The sequence below is a fragment of the Ctenopharyngodon idella genome, chromosome 21 (genome assembly GCF_019924925.1).
Source record: "Ctenopharyngodon idella isolate HZGC_01 chromosome 21, HZGC01, whole genome shotgun sequence".
NCBI lineage: Eukaryota > Metazoa > Chordata > Actinopteri > Cypriniformes > Xenocyprididae > Ctenopharyngodon > Ctenopharyngodon idella.
In genome coordinates this window covers 9,917,392-9,937,317 of record NC_067240.1, presented here as the reverse complement: position 1 = coordinate 9,937,317, position 19,926 = coordinate 9,917,392, and the positions used below count along the sequence as shown (strand labels likewise).

The 19,926-nt window shown below is 36.5% G+C and overlaps 4 protein-coding genes across 4 annotated transcripts; all 4 read right to left on the bottom strand.

The window, feature by feature from the left end:
* Positions 1 to 160: 160 nt before the first annotated feature.
* Positions 161 to 7,366, bottom strand: p2rx4a (purinergic receptor P2X, ligand-gated ion channel, 4a). The gene is made up of 12 exons (XM_051877079.1): positions 6,887 to 7,366; positions 6,641 to 6,788; positions 4,435 to 4,506; positions 3,313 to 3,385; positions 3,088 to 3,184; positions 1,498 to 1,578; positions 1,240 to 1,381; positions 1,014 to 1,150; positions 833 to 926; positions 664 to 729; positions 482 to 577; positions 161 to 329 (listed from the first exon to the last, which is right to left on the bottom strand). Exons 1-12 carry the CDS (start codon positions 7,024 to 7,026, stop codon positions 309 to 311), a joined length of 1,167 nt encoding a protein of 388 aa, XP_051733039.1. The 5' UTR covers positions 7,027 to 7,366; the 3' UTR covers positions 161 to 308.
* Positions 7,367 to 7,639: 273 nt separating this feature from the next.
* On the bottom strand, positions 7,640 to 10,660 carry gstt1b (glutathione S-transferase theta 1b). Its single transcript, XM_051877083.1, has 5 exons — positions 10,428 to 10,660; positions 10,016 to 10,103; positions 8,927 to 9,077; positions 8,546 to 8,722; positions 7,640 to 8,414 (listed from the first exon to the last, which is right to left on the bottom strand). The coding sequence occupies exons 1-5, from the start codon at positions 10,537 to 10,539 to the stop codon at positions 8,214 to 8,216; spliced, it is 729 nt and encodes a 242-aa protein (XP_051733043.1). The 5' UTR covers positions 10,540 to 10,660; the 3' UTR covers positions 7,640 to 8,213.
* Positions 10,661 to 11,232: 572 nt separating this feature from the next.
* ddt (D-dopachrome tautomerase) lies at positions 11,233 to 12,920 on the bottom strand. The gene is made up of 3 exons (XM_051877085.1): positions 12,717 to 12,920; positions 12,427 to 12,602; positions 11,233 to 11,939 (listed from the first exon to the last, which is right to left on the bottom strand). Exons 1-3 carry the CDS (start codon positions 12,822 to 12,824, stop codon positions 11,867 to 11,869), a joined length of 357 nt encoding a protein of 118 aa, XP_051733045.1. The 5' UTR covers positions 12,825 to 12,920; the 3' UTR covers positions 11,233 to 11,866.
* A 495-nt stretch (positions 12,921 to 13,415) lies between these two features.
* On the bottom strand, positions 13,416 to 15,703 carry chchd10 (coiled-coil-helix-coiled-coil-helix domain containing 10). Its single transcript, XM_051877084.1, has 4 exons — positions 15,484 to 15,703; positions 14,729 to 14,957; positions 13,831 to 13,972; positions 13,416 to 13,618 (listed from the first exon to the last, which is right to left on the bottom strand). Exons 1-4 carry the CDS (start codon positions 15,525 to 15,527, stop codon positions 13,599 to 13,601), a joined length of 435 nt encoding a protein of 144 aa, XP_051733044.1. The 5' UTR covers positions 15,528 to 15,703; the 3' UTR covers positions 13,416 to 13,598.
* Positions 15,704 to 19,926: the final 4,223 nt, after the last annotated feature.

Here is a 19,926-nt window from a genome sequence, read left to right as displayed (position 1 = left end):
TTAGAAATAACCATTTAATAATTACAGAGCTCAATCCTTTTAACAAATCTACATAAATTTACATTCCTCAAAATGTTTAATGACTTTTAAAAAATAGATTTTTAGCCCCCATTTTGGAAGCAAACAGAACCCACATCACCCCAAAAATCACACTTGTAAATTGTATTTTTATTTATTTAGATTTTTTTTTATTATTATAATTAATGGAATTTCCCTGCTTGGAATTGCATTTAGAACCCTAACAAATACATTCACTTCATGATGAAACTTGCATAGCATTAGTGCAGATTCAGTAACCTGAAGATCTTCTATGCTTCTTCATTGGATAACTAATTGAAAGAAACATCTCATGTTAGTTTCTTGAGAGGCACAAGAGCTACTTACTATTCATAAGCAATTATAGAAAATTAACCAGGATGATGTTAAAATACCAAATACAGTTACTAAGATAGAGTGTAGCCTTGAGAACATAAATACTCACAAGTCCAAAGTCATCAACATATGTATACTTCTGCTCTCTGTAATGATGCTTTCTTTTCATAAATGTCAGGACAATCCAATCACAGATAACGTTCACCTGAAATGGACCGCAAAAGATTTTATATATTATATTCTATATATCACTATATATATTGTAATCCAGGGAGTAACAGACATACTTACCAGGCCTAGAAGGGCCAGGCCTGCACCTATATTCAGAAGTGTTGGTACAACATTGAATTTTCCTGCCTAGAAACAAAAGAACTTAGTATGTGTTGAACAGCTACATTTTAATGCTAACCTGCATAGCATGAGTCTAATTTATAACATTAGAAAGGTTAAAGTGTCTCACCTGGCCAAATACCATGACATCAAAGCGAATACCATATCCCTTGATAAGTGTCCTGGTCTCTGTGCCATCAGTGTTCTTGTAATATTTAGCAAATCTATAGAGATTTGACCAAACCACACTCATTTAATGCAACCTCACTTCCACTGAGGAACCACTTTTACTAACTGCAAACACCTCCTACCTGAAGTTGTAACCGGGTGCCACGTTATTTTCTGGGTCTTTGTTGTCTAGTCTGCGGAATGTGTAGCGAGGAACACACCAACTCTGTGGCATGTCAAGGTCACAATCCCACCGGATCTGCACTCCCATCACTCCCCCCTACGCAGAAGAAAAACATGACATTAAAAACACTTAATAATATGAGTACTAGGCAACAATGGCAGATAAACATAAATGAAGTGTCTGACATGGACTGCCATGGTCTGAAAATCCTCATCAGCTTCTCTGACAATGTCTTTGAGTCTGAAGATTGGGCAGTCAGGGTCTGTTTTACGGCTGAACACACATTGTGTCAAGTAGGAGCTGTTTATATTTGGTAGGATATTCCTTCTGTAAGGACATAAGGAGCACATTTTATTCAGTTAATAAATTGGCAGACAACTGACTCTTTGTTTTATTTTGTAGCCATATAAGTAGAAAAAAAATAATGCATTTAAAAAGCTTACTTGTTGAAGTTAAATTTGGGATAACGAATATTATTCTTGATGAGCACAGTGAAGTTTTCAGCATCTGCCAGAAGCGGTGGACTGAGACATCAAGAAGGAAAACAATATTACCACAATATTACCAACATTAAACATGTACAGTATATATATATATATATATATATATATATATATACATACGCGCGCACACACACACACACACACACACACACATATATATGTGTGTGTGTGTGTATACTGTATATGGGTCATTGACTAATAAGGTTTTTAAAAGTATAAAAAAAACCTAATGGAGATATAATTAATTTTGAAGTTTTATTAAGTGTAAACAATGAGATTATGTGGTTTTTATAATAAATTAACACTGCTTTTGTCATTTTTTACAAGATGGACAAAATTTATCACCAAAAAAGTCATTTGGTTTAACCAAACTTTCGGTTTTACCGAATTACACTTTTAGTTATATCAATGCTAACAGGCTGATACCTAGCTAGCTAGCTAGCAAAAGGACAATCAAACATTTTATATTTAGTACAAGTTTTTAAAATATTACAACATTTTCCATGTTTTATAGCGGTTGTACCGAATGACCTGATGTTGTTCGGGACGTGCGTATGAGCAAGTGAAAACATTAATTTTTCAAATAGTTAAAAGAGAGTTAGTTACTTTGCTTCACAACCATATGGTCCCTTGCAGGTGTCTGAATGATGTCACATCCTGTCGCATGATATTGACCGCATGACTTGATCCAAAATGATCCAAAATTACCCCGAACGACATCAATGAAATTAATTTTTCTGTACATTTTTTCTCATGACAAAGCAACGACTTCTAAACATAATTTTAATACCATTTTGCACTGTGTTGATTTATGATGTTATAAAATCATGCCAGAATAAAAAAAAATATATATACATTTATTACATTTTAAGATATTTTAATCACAAATAAAATGGCTGTATTGGTCTTTGGACGGTTAAACCGAATGACCTTTTGACACTTCAAAATCTTTAAAATACCTTCATATGTAGCAAACTATAATTAAAACCTTTTGGATTCAATAAAAGAGATCCAGTTGTACTACCTTACATACTTTGGATCTCATATCATTGTTTTTATTATTATTAAGGCCTTTGGACAAAACAAATGACCCGTCAAGTCATTGACCCATATATGTATGTATGCATTCCTTCAGAAATCATTCTGATTTAGTACAAAATTATTATAAATTATCTTTCTTACCCCAACTTTTAAATGGTAGTTTTTCATGGTTTCCACAAACGTATTAAGCAGCATGTTTCTTAAGCAGCAAATCAACATATTAGAATGATTTCTGAAGGATCACGTGACACTAAAGACTGGAATAATGGCTGCTGAAAATTCAGATTTGCCATCACAGGAATAAATTACATTTTACAATATATTAAAACAGAAAACAGTTATTTTAAATTGTAATAATATTTCATAATTTTACTGTTTTTACTGTATTTTTTGTCAAATAAATGCAGCATTGGTGAGCATAACAGACTTCTTTCAAATACATTAAAAAATCTAAATATAATTTGTGAGACAGAAAGATTAGGGTTTTACTTTGGGGGATCAACAATCTTCTCTAAAGGACACCAGGACAGCACCTCACAAGTCTTCATCGTGACATTGTAATTGATACATCTGCCTGTCCGAACACCTGAAAAAATAAAATGCATTGTTTTAGGTGTATAAAATGATTTGTTTGCTGACTAAATAGATGGGATTGCAAAGATGACAAGTCACAGTTAGTGTCATCTTGCATTTAATGTAATTACTGAGCCATACCATCCCCACGAGCATCATTGAAGCCTCTCTTGCAGTCCCTGTGAGATGTGCATTTGGATGCTGGAGTTGGATTCTAAGTTACACACATTTAAAATAAGATTAAGATACATAATACAGAAAATATGTTTATTTTAATGTAAAAAAGCAATATTTTCTAATCTACATTTATTGGTTTATCTCATATTTTCTCTATTATTTAATTGTGTTTTTATATGAAATACTTAATTTTACAATTCTGGTATATGGTATTTGATTTCAGCCAGTAAGGTTTGTTTTAAAGGGTTAGTTCACCCAAAAATGAAAATTCTGTCATAAATTACTCACCCTCATGGCGTTCCACACCCGTAAGACCTTCGTTAATCTTCGGAACACAAATTAAGATATTTTTGATGAAATCCGATGGCTCAGTGAGACCTTCATAGCCAGCAATGACATTTCCTCTCTCAAGATCCATTAATGTACTAAAAACATATTTAAATTAGTTCATGTGAGTACAGTGGCTCAATATTAATATTATAAAGCGGCAAGAATATTTCTGGTGAGCCAAAAAAACCTAAAATAACGATCTTATATAGTGATGGCCGATTTCAAAACACTGCTTCAGGAAGCTTCGGAGCATAATGAATCAGCGTATCGAATCATGATTCGGATCGCGTGTCAAACCGCCAAACTGCTGAAATCACGTGATTTTGGAGCTCCGAACCACTGATTCGACACGATGATTCATAATGCTCCGAAGCTTCCTGAAGCAGTGTTTTGAAATCGGCCATCACTATACAAGTCGTTATTTTGGTTTTTTTTTGGCGCACCAAAAATATTCTCGTCGCTTTATAATATTATTATTGAACCACTGTACTCACATCAACTGATTTAAATATGTTTTTAGTACATTAATGGATCTTGAGAGAGGAAATGTCATTGCTGGCTATGGAGGCCTCACTGAGCCATCAGATTTCAACAAAAATATCTTAATTTGTGTTCCGAAGATGAACGAAGGTCTTATGGGTGTGGAACGGCATGAGGGTGAGTAATAAATGACATTATTTTCATTTTTGGGTGAACTAACCCTTTAAGTTTGTTTTACTTTTCATTAAGTGACAAAAGGACACCATAATGGCTCACCTCTGCACATTTGGACTGTGTTTGGTTAGGGGTGATGATCATATTGGTCAGCACAAAGAATGAGCCATCCTCCTGAAACATTCAAAAGCACATGTTTGAGTAATTCAAAATATATCTATACTTCCTCATAACTGAATAATGAGGCATGAACACTTTTATTTCCTTTAAGACAACGTAAAGCGCTAAATCACTGCTATTGGCAAACAGTATGGTCACTTGTTGTTCAGTTTTGATTAAATAAAAAAAGTGTATTGGACATTTTTAAAACAGAGGCTTTCTTAAATTTGAAAAGGGGCCACAAAATATTTTAACATTATTTCAAATAAATTATATTTAAATCACTTCGTAATTTAAATGCTAAAACTCTACAGAAAAAAATCAGCACCACTGAGCTCTCATTTGACATTATTTACTGTAGCTACTGTACAAAAAGCTACTGTACAACCGTCGGCAAATTAATTTGTATAGGGAAATTTAGTGGGTTTTGTACTTTACAACACGACATGATACTCATGTTTTGTTTGTTTTGGAAAGTTAAATGCTAGTTGAGTAGTGTGATTGAGTTCAAGTTTTACATAAAAGTCTGCCTTCAGAAAATAAAAAAAACTGATAATATATTTATTTAGTTTTCCTGACTTAAAAAAAAAAAAAAACAAGTGAAATGACATGAAAACCACTGGTTTAAGATCACTAAAACGAATGTGTCACACCCAACATTTATTGCCAAAGAGACATTGTTTAAATATAAGCTACCACAATGACAATATCTTGTGTATTGTGTATGCTAAAGATTGCACACAGCCCTTGTACGGTGTACATTTTAGGTCTTCCTCACACCTCAGTCATACAACGAAAAGGCGTCATGCCTCAGACTAAAAGGCTTCAGGTCTCAGGAAAAACGACGTCAGGTGTCAGGTCTCGTACAATTAGGCATCAGACAAAACAGCCTCAGACAAAAAGGCATCAGACTAAAAGGCATCAGTTTTTGTTGTTTTTTTGTATAGCCTAACTTTCTATTGGCTTTTATCCCATCATAACGCCGTCTTTCAGTTGTCTTTTTCTTTCTCCCTGTTTTATATATTTAACTGTTACTATACCCAAATTGATGTAAGATGTGTGTGCGAGCCTTAATTAAATATGGTTAGGTTCTATACAGAAAAGAACATGCCGATTTTCACATTGGTCTGCAGAAAAACAGCAACGGGCTGAATGAAAATGTAAAATGTGACTCTTCCATCCAGATAGTGGTATTCTGTTTTTATTGTTATTTTTTATGCATTCCATTTTTATTCTTATGTATTTGTTTCCTTTTTATGTAAAGCACTTTGAATTACCATTGTGTATGAAATGTGCTAAATAAATAAAATTGCCTTGCCTTGCCTAATCGACTCTCTGACAGTAGGTGGCGCTGGAACAGCAGAAATAAAGCCGTTTCCTCTGTACACAATGCAGCTGTGCTTATAACAACGCAGTCAAATAGCTCGAAAGATTTTTTACCTCTCTTATAAAAATTATTTGTAACCACAAATTAACCATGGTTTTGCTACACTATAGTTTATGGTGTCTGTAGTAAAATTATTGTTATACAAATAGTAGTCTATCAATAGTTAACACACTTTTAACCATGGTTGATTTTCGTATGTGTTCACGATAGTTTGCAATGCAAGCTAGTTGCAATGTGTTATTTAGCTATTTTATACATGCAAATAAAACTAGTGAATAATACAAATTTACAAAATAATCTCTGGGATATGTTTTAGTGTAACATTTAACAGAAAACTGCGTGTACGTGACGTCACATTGAGGCGGGGCAATTCGCTTCTTTCTAAGTTCGTTTCGTCTGATGCCTTTTAGTCTGAGGCCGTTTTGTCCAATGACTTTTTATCTGAGTCCGTTTCGTCTGATGGCTAATTGTACGAGACCTGACACCTGACGTCGTTTTTCCTGAGACCTGAAGCCTTTCAGTCTGAGGCGCGATGCCGTTTTGTCCGATGACTGACGCCTTTTCGTTGTATGACTGAGGTGTGAGGAAGTCCTAAAATGTACACCGTACCCTTGAGTAAACACAGTGAACACAGACGTGTGCAAGCATGCAGGTGCGAATAGCCCTTCTTTGTAACCCATGAAGGTGGTGGCACCGGTGAGGGGCTAGTGGACATATAAATTGTCTAGCCTGTACCTCCTCTTTATCTAATCGACGGACTACCTGAGGTGGGATGATATAGTCAGCCACATCCCAAATCCGTTCACCCAGCTCAGTGGTGTTTGTTAGAGCAATGCCTTTCACTTTGGTCGTGACAGAGCTGAGGACGGTGTCTGTGTCCTGGTAACCTTTCTTGAGAACACACACATACCTGTACACAAATAAGGGCGTTTTTAAAAAGTATAATTTCATTTTAATAAAGAATGGAGTGTAAAATGTGCTTTTTTTATGTATTATTAGACGACTTACCCGATGACGTATGCTATGACTAAAGCTTGAGTGAACCGATTCAGCGTTCCCACTTTCTTGCTCCTTATCACCAGTATTTTCGACGTATAATAGTCGAAAAAACACTGACCTACTGAATCACAGCAACCTTTTTCGCTCATTATGATCGCTGAATGAAATAGGTAAAACAATTCCTCCACTCTGCAGTTGAACTCACAGTCACACGTTCAGTAGGTTATTAACTTTCCACGACGCCGCAGTACGGTCAAAACTTACACGCTTCCCGCTAAAGTATCGTTTCACTTTCTGAAAGTGGAGATTCCATCATGTACTACTCAAGAAGGAATAGTTGGCCTGGATAAAAGGAAGTTTTGACACTCTAGGTGGTTCCCGTATTATTTTTTACATGTAAAAAATATGACGCTGCTGTTTTCTGCACAATGAAAGTGAACGGTGACCAGAAGCTCTTAATAAACTAGCTCAGCCAGAGACCGCCATAAACTTTTTCACATTTACTTTCATATTTCGTACTCTGAGCTCTCACTTCACAATATTTACTTAAGTGTCCAACTGTTAACAAATACTGAATCCTTCATTTGTATAGGCCAATTCAGTTTTCTGTTTTGTAAACTCTGTTTAGATTTGTATGAGGAACAGACTGAAATTTAGTTTTCTATAATATCCATTATTTTTGCAGGGAGCCACAAAGCGGGGGAAGAAATGAACTTTATAAAATGCTTTTTTCTTTTAGAGAGGAAGGTAAACAGCAGAGACTGTTGGCAAAAGATACATTTATTGACAATATTGGAGAGATTTATAGGAAAAAAGCTGACTAAACATACCCTCTTTTTCTACACAAGAAATTAACAAAAAGTGCTATCCATGCAGAGCATGCTGCAGGAAAACACATATTATCTGATTACATTCCCTAAACACACAGGGAGGAAACATTCCTCCCAGCTCTTTCCCATGGGTGTTGAGTGATTTTCTGAAACAATGCTGTATTGAGTGTCTATGTGTTATTGCCTAGTTTTTCAAACAATAAGGTCACAGTGAGTGCAGCAATTCAGAATTTTGAGAGTGAACACAGCTGGAAACATGCTATTTCACAGTTTGCTTCTTTTTTAATGAGGTAAAGTCTACAGAGAAACATTAATGATTATCATATTCATTTACTGAAAAATGACAATGTCATTAAATTTAATTAAAGCTAATTGATTTCATTCTTAGTGGTTAAACAAAATGGAAATTATATGGAATTACTGAGAAAATTATAAAGTAGGTTTTTTATCATTATAAAGTTTGATGAATAACTGGCTGTTTTAACCAACAATGACTACCAGCTTGTTTATGAGAGCAAATCTTTTAAAATTTTTGGTTTAAGGGGCTCCATCTTTTTGGGATCCATGGTTTTCACTGCCTCCTGGAGAGAGAGGATTGCCTGGTGGGCCTCGTCAAACAGCTCAGCCCCAATTTCTTCTCTGACTCTGTCTTTCCATGCCTTGAGCTTGGGTCTGTTCTCAAACACATCCATACCAGCACCTATAGGCTGAAACAAACCATCAGAAATGACAAGGCGTTATCAAATAGTCAGATATTATTCCCTCCGAATTCTCAGGTTACCCTTTATCTTGATGAATGACTTCCAGAGACTCTAAACTGAATGAATTGAATGCATACCTGCATGATTTCCACAACAGCAACCAGGTCAGCCAATGAAAACTGATCACCAACAATGAACGGTCTGTCTTGCAGGAACTTCTCCTCAAAAAGTTTCAGTGATGCATCAAAATTCTCTTCTGCAGTGTCCATCTTTTCTTTAGGGACCTCAACTCCCATAGCTTTTGGAATCAAAAGCTACAGCAATACAAGGGAAAAAATGAATTCCTTTAACAAACAACATAATTGCACTCAAAAAGCTAGCAGTTAGCTGAGTAGCAATTCTAAAGAATCCCAAAGTCACAGAGCAATTGGAGTCAACCAACTAGAGATTTGCTGAAATCTAAGCACTGTTCTGTTCACCACAGTGCCTTTGAATGAGAATAAATACACTTCACTCACCTTGAACCAGAGTATCCTGGATCCATATATCCGTATGGAAGAGTGTTGCCATGATAGATATTCATTTACTCTAGCACGTTTCTGCAAGTCAGCTGGGTACCAGTAATCTGGAGTGTGGAACTTCTCAGCCAGGTACATCATAATCGCAATACTAAGGGATTATTTGAACAGGAAGTAACAGTTAATTTACACAATGAACAATTTCACAAGAGGCACAAAACAAACAACAGGTGTATCTGAAACTCTATTCTTAAATTCATATTTATCTAGAAGAGTGGTTCTCAACCAGGGGGCCAGGGGCCTCAAACTTCAAGATTTACATAAAATTATTTAAAATAAGACTAAATAAGCAATAAAATGAGCTAACATACCTATAAAAACATTAAAATTAGCTAAAACAACAACAAAGGATATTACTTATTTTTATTTTTGCATTCTCTTACTCCTCTGTGGCACAACTCTTAGTGAATATTGGAGGGTGAGCAGGACTCCCAGGGGTCTTAGGATTCAGAAGTCTCCAAACAATTGGGGGAGAAGATTCAGAATTTTGTAAAATATTATGTGAAATCATGAATAAGGCGAGCAATCACACAAGGTCCATTTTTGAGATTAAATCTCTCACATTTCAGCTTTCAGTGGGGAGAGTGATGTGGATTTTTTTAACGGATCATTCAAGCGACACAGACAATCATCAGAGAATCACATGGCATTGCCAACTGCGATAAAGAAGACCTGTTGGGGTAAATGGGCTGGTAAGAGGAAGAACATCACAACCAACTCTGAAGAGAGGTGTTCGCCAAAGGACAACTTGATCATCAACCTCACTGCCCAAGAACTCCAACCTCATGAAGTAATTCTTCTGAATAAACTCCTTTTGTTTTATGCACCTGAGAATCTACTGGTTTTCTTTTCTGAGTACATACAACTTCCTTTGAGTTATTTTAATTTCTAACACCATTTAGCAACAAAAGGTTGAGAGCCACTGATCTAGAACCTATTTACAAAAAAAATAAAAAAAAACATTTTTTTTTTTTTTTTTTTACTATTCAATCTTAAATTAAATGTATAACAATTCCGTAGACCACATACCTTTCAGCCAAGCAAAAGTCTCCATCTTTGATTGCTGGTGCCTTTCTTAGCACGTTAATTTTCCCAAATTCTTCCCCATATTGATAACCTAAGTGACAGATATTTAAATTTTGGTAAAATACCATTTATAATAATATCAGGGTGTTCTTTTACTTAAATACAACTGGGTACAATTTAAAAGTTAGAAGACGTGCAGGAACATGTCTGCCAAATTAGCGTGACTAACCACATAATTCTGGACTGCTTAGTCTAACCACCACAACTTCCCACACATAGAAATATTACAAAAAGGCAAACTATAGTTACATTTCATTATAAAATGTAGAACTTTCAATATAAAGTTTACAAACGTTTCTTCCTAAAGTAAACTACACAAACAAACTCCTCACAGTTTAATATAACGATATCATACCTTCAAAAAGCGAAATCTTCTTGTGGTCGAACTGGATGTTGTTTTTCTTGGCAAAGATGTAAACAGAGCGACAGGGCTGCGAAAGCAGATCCAAATAAATTTCCAAAGACATTTTTAAAGGATCTGATATAGCTATACACTGAAGTACAACACACTGCAAAACTTAAATAAAATGACTGCACTGCTGCACAAAGACGGATCGCCTACTGAAATACACCACACCCCGCTGAACTCTGCTACTACATCCTATGCCAACTAAGGGAAAATTGGTCGATCTCATCGTGAGTGTGTGTGGAATTCTATAGCAAAGTACACAATATGACTTAACACTGGTAATATTACAAGTAAATTAATAACTCGACTACTGTCAAATGATGTCAAAATTTTGGATCATTTTATTTTCTTCTCTCTGGTACAATGAGCGCCATGTCGGAAGCCGAGGGTATTTTGACAGTAACAGTTCATAGAATGAGAAAATTAATCTATGCCAATTCATCTATACTGCTTTGATCAGTGTTTGGTTTTGTCCCTACATAAGATAATACATTATACAAATAAACTATTTTTCTGACTTTAGAAAATCTTTAGAAAAAGTAAAATTGTCAATACACTGATGGAATGGTATGATTTTACAACTACAATTTACTACTACACATTTATTTATGTGCAAAAACAGTCACAGTGTTCTACCTTTCTTCTTGAACCATGAGACACAGAAATCTGAACTTAATTTGTCTACTTCCCTTTGGTTGGAAGCAAATGCAACCCACATCATACCAAAACCCCCAAATGAATTACACAGACATTTTATTTAAGAGCAATTTTATTGTTTTTCCAAATCTTCATATGGAAGGATGAATCAATGTTCTTGACAAACACAGTCTGATTCTGTGGTACTATACTATGCCAAAGAAAACGTGTTTGCAACTGAAATAAATGTGCAAATCATAACTCACTCTTAGACCTAAACTGACTACACTGGTTTTGAATATTTTCTATGGCTCTTGTTAGCTGGCGATTAGATGATTGTTGTTTCTTATATGGTTTGAGTTGACCCATAGACGTGGTTAATAGATAACTGATTGATGTGGCACTTTCTCTGGAAATGTTTGACAACACTAATGGAATAAATTTTTCTAATAAACTCTCTCATAGCTTTATTTCATCAGCTTTTTAAAACTTAAAATAGACACCAAACCCACTATGAGCTGCTATCAAAATGCTAAATGCATTTTATATTTAACATATTACGAAAAGTGATCATTTTCAAATCATAAAATATAAGTTACTTTTAAAGAAAATCTGTATATTTTAATGCAAAATATTCATAATCCTATAAGATAACAACTTCCTTATAACCCAGCAGCAATGCATGTCCAGCTAGCTGAATCCCAAACAGGAATCACATATGAGGAATTCACTTTCAAAGAAGGAATGTCTTATAAGAAGCTCATCACTGTTCCTTTCTTTCCGATCTGCCATGGCTCCAGAGGGTGGAACAATATTAAAATACTGCAACAGAACACAGAAGAGAAATACAATCAGGACATTATATTTTATAATGCAAACTATGGTTTGAACAAAGGTTGCTTTTAAGGCAAGTTGAGGCAACGTATGTAAAAAAATAAATAAATAAAAAAAAATAACCAATGACAAATTCTGAACCACATACTATATTTCTGTAATAGAAAGATATTGTAAGAGTAGTATATGGTTACAAATTCAGCTTGTCAATGGCAGGTGAGATTTATAATTAAGGGGAGGGACGTCATTCCAGAGAGCATTTTATTGGACAAAAAATAGACACGCCCATTAACGCAATGTCAATCAATATTTTGGTCTGTCTTTCACAAAGACAGTTTGTTTTTGTTTATTAGACTTCAAATTCTACATTATAACTTTTATACAAGTCTCCCAATCTTTAAGTAGGTAACTAAAGGTCGTCAATGCATTGAAGGTGTGTTCAACCCTGTGTTTTCCGTCATTTTTATTTATTTACCGGTCATCACTAAGCTCAAACTCTCCTTTCAGGAACTGGAAGATTTTGGCGCTGTGCTCCTTATTCTTCTCCGCAGTATCAGTCACTCCAATGGCAGACACGGACATCAAAATACACGGGGAGCAGGACCCTGCGATCATCATCGGCAGGTCAGTCTTTACCACCAGATTCATCCTCTGGAGACATGGCGGCGGAAGTCATATAAGCAAGGTCATGACATATAACGTGGAGAGAAAAATAACCATAACTTTTTATTTTTCATTTTGCATAGCTAATTATGTAATACTCACGTCTTCCGGTTTCCCCAAAGCTGCAGCCAATGTAGTACATAGTCTTTTCAGAAAGTCTTCTGGAAACTTGCTTGCAGGTAAGTTGGTTTCTAAATCTATGAACGGCATTTTCACAAGTTACTGCTGCCGACTAATGTGAGAACGAATGACCCGTTACAGCCCCTCTTCCTTGTGATACACCGCCCTCTCTGATTGGTTGAAAGACAGAGACGCCTGTTCACCGAGCTCTATGATTGGTCAGCGTGCCGAATTCCTTTCACGCCTCTTTTACGGATGAGATTTAAACCAGTTGAATGAAAGATTATAAAAAAAAAAAATGAAATAAAAAAAGTTGTTAATGAAATTCCAATGTTACAAAATAGTGTTTCTATGTTGCATACTGGATCCAAATGCTTTGTTCATTCTTGTTTGTGTAAAGATAAAATGCTGCCAGTATTTTTTCTTTACTTCAGACAAACGCAGTGAAATTGTGTAATCAAGTCTTGCTGTGCAAATTCAGTTTGGAAAGAGTATCATATCACTAGTTATCAGTCTTTTGTTTTGCAACTCTATTATATCCTTGTAAATCATAAACAAAACCAAAGAGCACACACTGTTCCACGTGCACATGAAAGTGTGTAATGTGCAGTAAAGCTACACATGAGCAGCATGACCTATGTATGACTTGTCATGCTTAAATAATAAACCAAAGAAAAAAGATAAATAGCATCTCTTTAATTGTACAACATCATTTACATGATCACACATTTAAAAGTGTCAGTATGTATTTCACAACTATCAACATAAGTAATTCACATTTACTGCTGGAGATTGAGATTCTGGACCAATAGTTTATTTGTCTACATTTAGTGTTTAGATCTTCCAGTGTTTAGATCTTCTCCATCACACCAGAGATGTTACACCTAAAGGGACAACATATCAGAAGGTCATTCCAAGGGCAAGAGTCTTTTTTTTTTTTTTTTTTGTCATATTATATTACATCAATGCAAATGCATCTTTCACTTTATTCTGAGTATTTCTTCTTACAAAACATTTAGTCACATTTCAAGCACTTTAAAACAAAATAATCCTATTTAACATTTATTTGTGTTGTCTGTGCTGATGAGAGGCTTACCATGTGAGAGTTTGCACTGCTTAAGAGCTTCATTGAAGCCTTCGCACAAGCTCAGATCAGCCTGAGTCGTGGCGCAGTCCAGGAACTGCCTCACCTCAAAGAGACATGGGCCAGACTGAGAGGGTGAAAGTCGTGAGGGTTCCTGAAAACATTAAGACAAATATAAGATGAGATGTAACCACTGCCATGCTTCTCAGTTTGTTCCATATTCTTTATGAAATGCATCTTATGAATCTTATCACCATCACATATGCATGCCAGCGATCTAGAAGACAAGTTTATTGACATTGATAGTGACAGAAAACTGTAATCATGAAAATTCAAATAAAAATCTTGTCTTTTATTTTTTTGGAGCTTGATATACAGACACTATGAACTGTTGTTGAGTGCAACAGTCGGGTTCTGGAAGTAAAAATCCCATTCGTTTTCTCCAAAGTTAAGTAGTTTTTTTTTTTTTAACGATAACTTAGAAACCATTAAAGACAGAACTACTGTAAGCTATGAGGTTGTTAATCGATGGTATATGCTTTCGTTGATCCCATCCGTCCGCATTATTTAAACTTTTTTTTAAATAAAAAAATGTTTAACAGCAGAATTCCTGGTGAAAAACTACATTACCCATGATTCTGAAAATCTCCACCAATCAGAAAATCGTCCCATGAAGCACTGCGAAAGCACTCTCTACACTCCCCAAACTACTACTTATAATTGGCAATAAATGTAAAATGTACATACACAATAATGAAGACTTTTTTTAAAAAATCCCCATGAACGGGAAAAATACTTCCAGAACCAAGGTGGCTGAAAAAGTCGGCGAGCACTGTTACACTCAATGGAAAAGAAAAAATGTTTGTGTGTGTTTGTTTCACAGAGAGATGTGACATTTTTCAGGTATCACCTGAGATGTGGGTGCTGGTTTGGGTGCCTCCGAGCTGCTGCTGCCTCCACTGAAAGCACCTGTGATGGCACTGCCCATCACGTGTCCTACAGCCGAGCCGACTGCCACTCCGGCAGCTGTGGTGGCCATTTGGGCCATGAGACCTGGCTGCTTGGGCTGGACCGCGGCAGGGGCCACTGCCATCGGAGGAGGTGGTGCGGGGGCTGGAGCATAGGATGGGGCAGGAGCACTAAGAAGCAAACAGGTGAACTGTTATAGAGTCTAAGTATAAAACTGCATATGCAATCCCGTAAAAGGTGAATAACCAATATTAGCATATTCCTTGTAAAAGATAAAGAATATATTTTACATTAACCTGAATTAGTGTCACGTGATGCCGACATGCCTTTGAGCTGCTTTTGGCAACTTCAGATGGAAAGAAGATAAAGTCTTAAACCTGCTTGCGCCATAGGCTATTAACTGACAGACATTATGCATAAATAAATACATACTAACCAGATATTAAGGCTTTTTAACTCCTTGTCATTAAGAATTATGTTTTTGGTTTGACCTTTCACCTACTGCTCTGGATGTATTTAGGATACACAAAGGGAATATCTGAATTCCCTCATTTCTAAGCAAACAAACATTCAGTCTAGTGATTTGCATCTAACATATCGTGTAACTTTACTCCTACATTGTGTCAAAATTAGCTTGCAAATCGCTAACGCAGGTTTACAGTGCGTAACAAAACTATCAACCAAGTGTTGTGATACCTCGCTGGTGCTGTTGAAGGACGGCTGCGGCTTCCTCTTGCCATTTCAAAAGTGGATCGTAACCGCAATCAATGCCCAATATTAATATTATTATTATAAAGTCTCGAACAAAGCGCGGTGGTAGTTAAATCCACTCTATCCACACACAGAGTACTGAATGACAGCCGATAGGCGCACGTGCGTTTGACCTTGTGTGGTAACTACAGTCACGGCGCATGCGCGCGTCGGTGTTCTAGAAATTTTTAGAAAAGCGCCTAGATTAATTCGTACTTTTTTGACCTAAATGTATTATGTATAACGGTTCCATTGATCCTAAAGTGATTCCTAAGATTTCCTAAACTACCAAGGCAGAATTGTAAAGTATTCGCTTCTTTCTACTTTGATATGTAACATTTATGGTAGAATGATTTGTCAAATTCATCTGATTGTAAATCTGAAATCCTTTCCTACATTGTACTAAACAGAAACGATATATTAATTTGCAGGCTCTAGCAAGTAGGGCTCTTCTAGGCTCTAGTTTATGTTCTGTCACAAGCATTCCCACTAGATGGCACTAAAATATTATTAATAATACTATTGAAACCATCTTTGTGAACTCAAGAGCCTTTTGAACTAGTGTCATAATAGGGTAATTTCAGTTTGGCACAGAATAGAGCGAGGGAAAATGTATAAAAATACAAAGGCTGTTTTAAATGTGTTATGCTTTATTGTAGCATGTGCTCGATTGAGTTTATTTCATTGTTTAATGAGGTTTTATTTCTCAGTTGTAATTATCAGGAAGAATACTGTTTGTCTTCTTTAACCCATTTGTGTCGTGTACAATTATTTACATATGAACATAGCCTATTCAGTTCTTTTACTGGTTTTAAGTGTTTAAAAATGTGATGTGATTGTTTTTAATATTTCAAAATCATTATTTCACCTACGAGCATCCTTGCTTTTGTAAATCAACTTTAAGCTCAGATAATTCTTGTAATCCATTTGTTGATAGTTCTGTCAATCTTTACCTCATGTCATTTTAAACCGGTATGACATTCTTTCTTGTGAATGCCCAATGATTTTTCTACTCACTGAAAATTGAGGGGGGAAAAAATACTGGGAACAGGAGCAGCTTCACCATTTGCTTTCATTGTATAGGCATTCTTCTAGATAATGTTTTTGTTCTACTTACAACATGAGGGTGAGTAAGGACAAAGTTTTACTATCCCTTTAAATTGAACTATCCCTTTAAATTCTTGAATCGCACAACAACATCTTTTATAGTCTTAAATTAATCTGTGAAGAAATGGTCAACTTTAGGTGAAATGGAAGAGTGTAATTTGACTAAAATGCTTTTTAGTCATATCCAGGGACAAAAACATGTTGATAAAAACAGCACAAAAAAAAAAAAAAAAAAAAAAAAAAACAATATTGTGTTTGTGGTTACAGCTGGCCTGATAATTTCTGCCTAGTGTGTGGTATGGGGGAGCTCAAATTTACTTAAATTGGCATGATTCACATCCCAATCTCAGATGGCAGGAGGTGATTCAGCATGCATTAGGCTTTGTATAAGGTTCTGCCTTATTTTATCATGATAGGTGGTCTGTTGTGCCTATATTACATTATATGACTTTATATGAGATTGAACTTAAAGAACCATTAGAGTTCTTCTCACAGGAATATGGTCCATATGGTCCGTGATGAGGCTGTGTGCATCAGAGTTCCATAAGCGTCTGTGGTGAATTCCGAAATGATTCACGTCTAAAAAACAGTTAAAAACAAAAGATCCCAAAGGGAACTGGGAATTACCTGGCCATAGTCATTCAGCTGTGTCAGCATTTACTATTCTCTGTAAACAGTGCAATGCAATTTTCAATGTCATGTAAGTTTTAAATACAATGAAATATTCTGATAAAAGCTTAAAGGGATATTTCACCCAAAAATGAAAATTCTGTCATCATTTACTCACCCTCAGGTTGTTCTAAACCTATATGAGCTTCTTTCTTCTGTTGAACACAAAAGAAGATATTTTGAAGAATGCTGGTAACCAAACAGTTTACCATTGTATGGAAAACCACAGTATGAAAAAAAAAAAAAAAAACAACACTATAGCTGTTAATGGCTACCATCAACTGTTTGATTACCAGTATTCTTCAAAATACCTTCTTTTGTGTTCAACAGATGAAAGAAGCATATATATATATAATATATATATATATATAATCACTGTGCCAACATTTGCATTTTGCATCACAATGCTAAACAGCAAATTGCACTAAAGCCAGCTTGTGTTTTATAACCTCCACTCCTTCTCCACCATGCTCTTTCTTGTGGTCAGAGGCACATGGGATGGAGGGCTCAGGGTGAGGAGGGGTAGAGGCTATGATTCATTTCCACGGGGCTTTCTTTCATGTTTCCACTGAGTGACGTTTAATAGAGCCTCAGGGGTCTGGTTGAAGCTGCTTCCATGGTGGAGTGTTTGAGGAGTCTGGCTTGCATTTTATCAGACTGAGGGGGCCCCGCAACTCCCGAGAAAGGCTGACAACAACACAAAAGAAGCTTGTTTTGAACCTCTTGGTCTTTATGAATGAAACCTTAGCTTTATTGTTCTTAATCAACATAGAATTTCACAAATAAACACGTAATTAACGGCTGCATGCTGGTATGGAGCCTATATGGACTGCTGTAGTTCAACTACATGGCACACGCATACTGATTAAATATTTTCCTTAAAGGCCCTGTAAGTTAAATGCATGAATATAAAGTAAACATCTGGCGTGATAAGCATAGATGGCTAGATTATTATGTGCTGACATGCACAACACCAATACCAATACAGCAAAAATAGAAGTGAGTCTTTTGTTGAGTTGTTCATTAGAGGCTTCTGAATGCCATTCTTACCCCAAAGGTTCATGATCCTGGTGGGATGTTAGGGTTCCAGCATTGTAATTTCTTCACAGGATTCCTTATTATTGAAAAGTCCCATGGGGCACAGATGAACAAAAAGGGAGGCTTCAGGTAGTTTTGGTTGTATGATCTTTTTCCACTGTTAACTTTCTCTCCACAAGTGTCATTAGTGATACCCACCTTTTACAACCCACTGAATCTTAAAGAGTTGCACTCCCAAAATATATAAATGCTTTAAACATTTGGCACCGAAACAAAGAATTTTTCTCAAACCGTAAAACCCATTTAACTCACCTATAACCGCAACCACACGTTCATTCTCCTCTGTAATCAAATTGCACAATGCTGTGGGTGTTTTTTTATTTATTGTGTGTGTCTGTGTTAATAAAATGCTAATTTAGCAGGGAAACTACAAGTTACTAAGCCAGACTATATTTATGCTTTGAGCCTTGTCTGAGGGATAATTACTTTAAAAAGCTCTCTATAGGGAAGGATTTCACCCGCGGAATCTAAATTTAGTGCACAATGACTAAGCAGAGATAATTCATGCACTTTATCTCAGATTTACAGAATAGGGGAGACCGGGGCTAGTTGTCACATATTCACACATATTGCCGAAAGTTTTGGGACACCTGCCTTTACGCGCACATGAACTTTAATGACATCCCATTCTTAATCCGTATGGTTTAATATGGTGTTGGCCCACCCTTTGCAGATATAACAGCCTCAACTCTTCTGGGGAGGCTTTCCACAAGGTTTAGGAGTGTGTTTATGGGAATTTTTGACCATTCTTCTAGAAGAGCATTTGTGAGGTCAGGCAGTGATGTTGGCCAGAAGGTCTGGCTCGCAGTCTCCGCTCTAATTCATCCCAAAGGTGTTCTATCGGGTTGAGGTCAGGACTCTGTGCAGGCCAGTCAAGTTTCTCCACACCAAACTCGTCATCCATTTCTTTATGGGCCTTGCTTTGTGCACTGGTACACAGTCATTTTGGAACAGGAAAGAGCCATCCCCAAACTGTTCCCACAAAGTTGGGAGCATGAAATTGTCCAAAATGTTGTGGTATGCTGAAGCATTAAGAGTTCCTTTCACTGGAACTAAGGGGCCAAGCCCAACCCTTGGAAAAACAACCCCACACCATAATCCCCCCTCCACCAAACTTTACACTTGGCACAATGCAGTCAGGCAAGTACCGTTCTCCTGGCAACCGCCAAACCCAGACTCGTCCATCGGATTGCCAGACAGAGAAGCGTGATTCGTCAATCCAGAGAACACGTCTCCACTGCTCTAGAGTCCAGTGGCGGCGTGCTTTACACCACTGCATCCGACGCTTTGCATTGCACTTGGTGATGTAAGGCTTAGATGCTGCTGCTCGGCCATGGAAACCCATTCCATGAAGCTCTCTACGCACTGTTCTTGAGCTAATCTGAAGACCACATGAAGTTTGGAGGTCTGTAGCTATTGACTCTGCAGAAAGTTGGCGACTTCTGCGCACTGTGCACCTCAGCATGCGCTGACCCCGCTCTGTGATTTTACGTGGCCAACCACTTCGTGGCTGAG

Coding starts and splice junctions, on each gene's coding strand:
- p2rx4a (XM_051877079.1), bottom strand. CDS start 7,026: ATGAGCGAAAAAGGTTGCTGTGATTCAGTAGGTCAGTGTTTTTTCGAC. Junction 1,151..1,239: donor TTCAGACCATGGCAGTCCAT/GTCAGACACTTC, acceptor TCTTCTGCGTAG/GGGGGAGTGATGGGAGTGCA. Junction 578..663: donor GCCTGGCCCTTCTAGGCCTG/GTAAGTATGTCT, acceptor GGTCCATTTCAG/GTGAACGTTATCTGTGATTG.
- gstt1b (XM_051877083.1), bottom strand. CDS start 10,539: ATGTCTTTGGAAATTTATTTGGATCTGCTTTCGCAGCCCTGTCGCTCT. Junction 10,104..10,427: donor GAAGATTTCGCTTTTTGAAG/GTATGATATCGT, acceptor TCTGTCACTTAG/GTTATCAATATGGGGAAGAA. Junction 9,078..10,015: donor GACTTTTGCTTGGCTGAAAG/GTATGTGGTCTA, acceptor ATAATCCCTTAG/TATTGCGATTATGATGTACC.
- ddt (XM_051877085.1), bottom strand. CDS start 12,824: ATGCCGTTCATAGATTTAGAAACCAACTTACCTGCAAGCAAGTTTCCA. Junction 12,603..12,716: donor CTTTGGGGAAACCGGAAGAC/GTGAGTATTACA, acceptor CCATGTCTCCAG/AGGATGAATCTGGTGGTAAA. Junction 11,940..12,426: donor TTTGAGCTTAGTGATGACCG/GTAAATAAATAA, acceptor GTTCTGTTGCAG/TATTTTAATATTGTTCCACC.
- chchd10 (XM_051877084.1), bottom strand. CDS start 15,527: ATGGCAAGAGGAAGCCGCAGCCGTCCTTCAACAGCACCAGCGAG. Junction 14,958..15,483: donor CCTTCAACAGCACCAGCGAG/GTATCACAACAC, acceptor TTTGCTTCTTAG/TGCTCCTGCCCCATCCTATG. Junction 13,973..14,728: donor AACCAGCACCCACATCTCAG/GTGATACCTGAA, acceptor TAATGTTTTCAG/GAACCCTCACGACTTTCACC.